This window comes from Gavialis gangeticus, unplaced genomic scaffold, assembly GCF_001723915.1.
Source record: "Gavialis gangeticus isolate Ggan-Ray unplaced genomic scaffold, GavGan_comp1, whole genome shotgun sequence".
Classification (NCBI taxonomy): Eukaryota; Metazoa; Chordata; order Crocodylia; family Gavialidae; genus Gavialis; species Gavialis gangeticus.
The window spans coordinates 106,334,710-106,337,183 of record NW_017729024.1 but is presented as its reverse complement, the minus strand read 5'-3'; the positions used below and the strand labels follow the sequence as shown (position 1 = coordinate 106,337,183).

Here is a 2,474-nt window from a genome sequence, read left to right as displayed (position 1 = left end):
AAAAAAAAAAAAAAAAAGGGACAGTTGATTTACAGCCTTCTTGGTGATACATGAAAGACTAGTCTGTTCACTCTTGCATACCTGTTGTGGATCACTTGCAACCAATACCATTTTTGATCCCGAGTCTTGTACAGCCTACAAGATAAAAAAAGGTCAAGAGAAAAAAAAAAAATGTAATAGGTCCTCACTAGCCACAGTGTCCTTCAACTTAATCTACAGACAGATACTAATGTTTTAAGGCAAGGATCTCCCTTCTGGAGAACTGTTAAGCAAGCCACCTTAAAAACTTTCATCCTTCACAAACAGGATTGATATCTGCATTCCATCTATGAAATGGGTTATACTGTAACAGTTTATATACCTGCAGTCTAGTTTTTCCTGAAGTACTCAGGCAATTACCCATTCAGGGAGCACTAAAAACCCAAAATCAGATGAACAGTTAATCTTCAAGAATAGTAATTTTTATTTACCCCACAAGCTCAGCAAGAGGCATCTGACAATCAGTTATTTTGTGTTGTCCATTTCACTGTATGGGATAGTCTTCCATACACTGGCTAAATAGTTATATCTGCCAAGCCAGCCAACAACAATAGGGAAACAAAGGTAAGTGTAGTACCTACAACCACTTTTGACCAACAGTTTGACATGGACAAGATTTTTCAGCTGATTAATGCAATGGAAGATGGTCTTAACACAGTTAGGAGTCCATACATTATGGGCCCAATCCTGTATACTTGCGTGAGCTTGAAGTGAGGTACATGCAAGTACACTTAGCTTCCTAGACATGTTTCAGTAGGGTAAGTATATCAACTGTACAGTAGTATGAAGTATTCCTGCCAGCCATTCCCCCAATAATTAAGATGTAAAGGCTTAAACAAGTTTGCAGAGAGACAGATATCTGTCGTGAAGACAAGTACCATTTCCTCCCAGTGCTCAACACCCTGGGACCCACCCATCTCTTTTACAAAGGGACTTTGCAGGGTCAGGGTAGGGAGAAAACTCTGAAGCAGTTTGTTATTGCTGCTTTGACAGTGTCTGGCAGGCAATTTTCTTATACAATGCACTACAATAATAGTAGTGTACACCACAGGCAAATTTCTCGTTTCAGGTATCTCTTCTGTTTATGGGTTTAGGCACAAGTTTACCTGTGGAGTGTTTGAAGCTGAACATGGGGACTGAGACATTCAACATCATTTAGAGAACTTAGTTTTTCTATGGCATTGTTTGCACTATTGTTGCTTCAAGCCTCTATGATGATTTTTATCATATCAGGCAGTTATGCAAAGCAACATGAAGAAATTCACCTATTTTTCCCCAGCTGCAGAGTTTAAACAAAGGCATATTTAAAACAAGAGAGTTTAAAATAAGATTTCACAACAGGTAGGGCCAAAGCACCAGTTGATTTTACACAGCAATTTTATCCCAGACTCCTTTCCAAATCATCTGCCTAGAACACAACTGAAACACTTGGATGACAAGGCTGCGCAAAGGAAGCACAATTTAAGATGTGATGGAGTCTGGCCCACAGGTGTGGGGAAAGCAACAGCCCCCAAACAGGGAAGTGACTAAGCAAAGACAGCCAGCAGCTTGCTTTGCAGTGTTCCTCCAAAAGGAACACAAGCCAGTGCCTTTCCTCCTACAAGCAGGAGGGCCAACCTCCCCCCTTGCCTGCCCCAGGGGTTTTCCAGTTTGTGGATTTCACCCCTTGCTTCTAGTTGTCCCTAGCACATACCCTTAGTGGGTCATCCACTCGCTCTCCCAGTAATCTCCAGCGAACTGGAAGGTCACACCTTGCCAGAAGCTATCACAGGCCCTTAGGGCTGACAGAAGACACCTGTCAAGGGCGGCAGGGACATACGATTGCCCCCCGCCCGGACAGAGGGAGCTCCGGAGGAGGACACAATGGGCAAGGCAGGGACGAGGATCCAAGGGCCTGAGGGACACAGACACTAGGGATGGAGAAAAAGGAGCTTCCCCCGCCAAGAAAGGCAGCCGCTGTCCCACAAAGGGCACGGGACAGAGAAGCAGCGCGCCCGGACACAGTCCGGACATGGCCCCACCTCCCCCGACCGCACTCACCCAGAAAAAGCCCACTCCGATCCCGCGCTGCCCTCTGATCTGCTCTACTGCGCTCAGCCACAGCCACCCCGCTCTTTATGCACAGCGGGCTCTTCACCCGCCTCCTCTCGCGAGAGCTCTGCAACTCCGCTGTGCCTCCTCTCCTCCCAGTGGCTCCAGTAGCTTTACGAGGCTGCTAGCAGCTGGGCTGGAGGTAGGAGGTTCATTTTTATTCATGACAGCATTTCCATACAGAACTCTTAAACTCGTGGTGGAGAGGTGGTACCTTTTATTAGACCAACTAGAAAATAGCGAGAGAGAGAGAGCGCGTAAGAGAGAGCGAGCAAGGGGTGAACTATTGCTATTTTCTAGTTGGCCTAATAAAAGGTACCACCTATATATTTCTTTCTTTGCAG

The 2,474-nt window shown here is 45.7% G+C and overlaps 1 protein-coding gene across 2 annotated transcripts in view; it reads right to left on the bottom strand.

Annotated features, from left to right (window-relative positions):
* The window catches only part of PLIN2 (perilipin 2), an 11,719-nt gene extending 11,301 nt beyond the window's left edge, over nt 1-418 (bottom strand). For both annotated transcript variants that reach the window (XM_019517527.1, XM_019517526.1), the window contains exons 1-2: nt 362-418; nt 82-135 (exon numbers count right to left, since the gene is read on the bottom strand). In XM_019517527.1, coding sequence (XP_019373072.1) covers nt 82-135; nt 362-403 — 96 coding nt within the window. In that variant the 5' untranslated portion in view covers nt 404-418. The remainder of the gene's footprint in view (nt 1-81; nt 136-361) is intronic.
* Between the last annotated feature and the right edge of the window lie 2,056 nt (nt 419-2,474).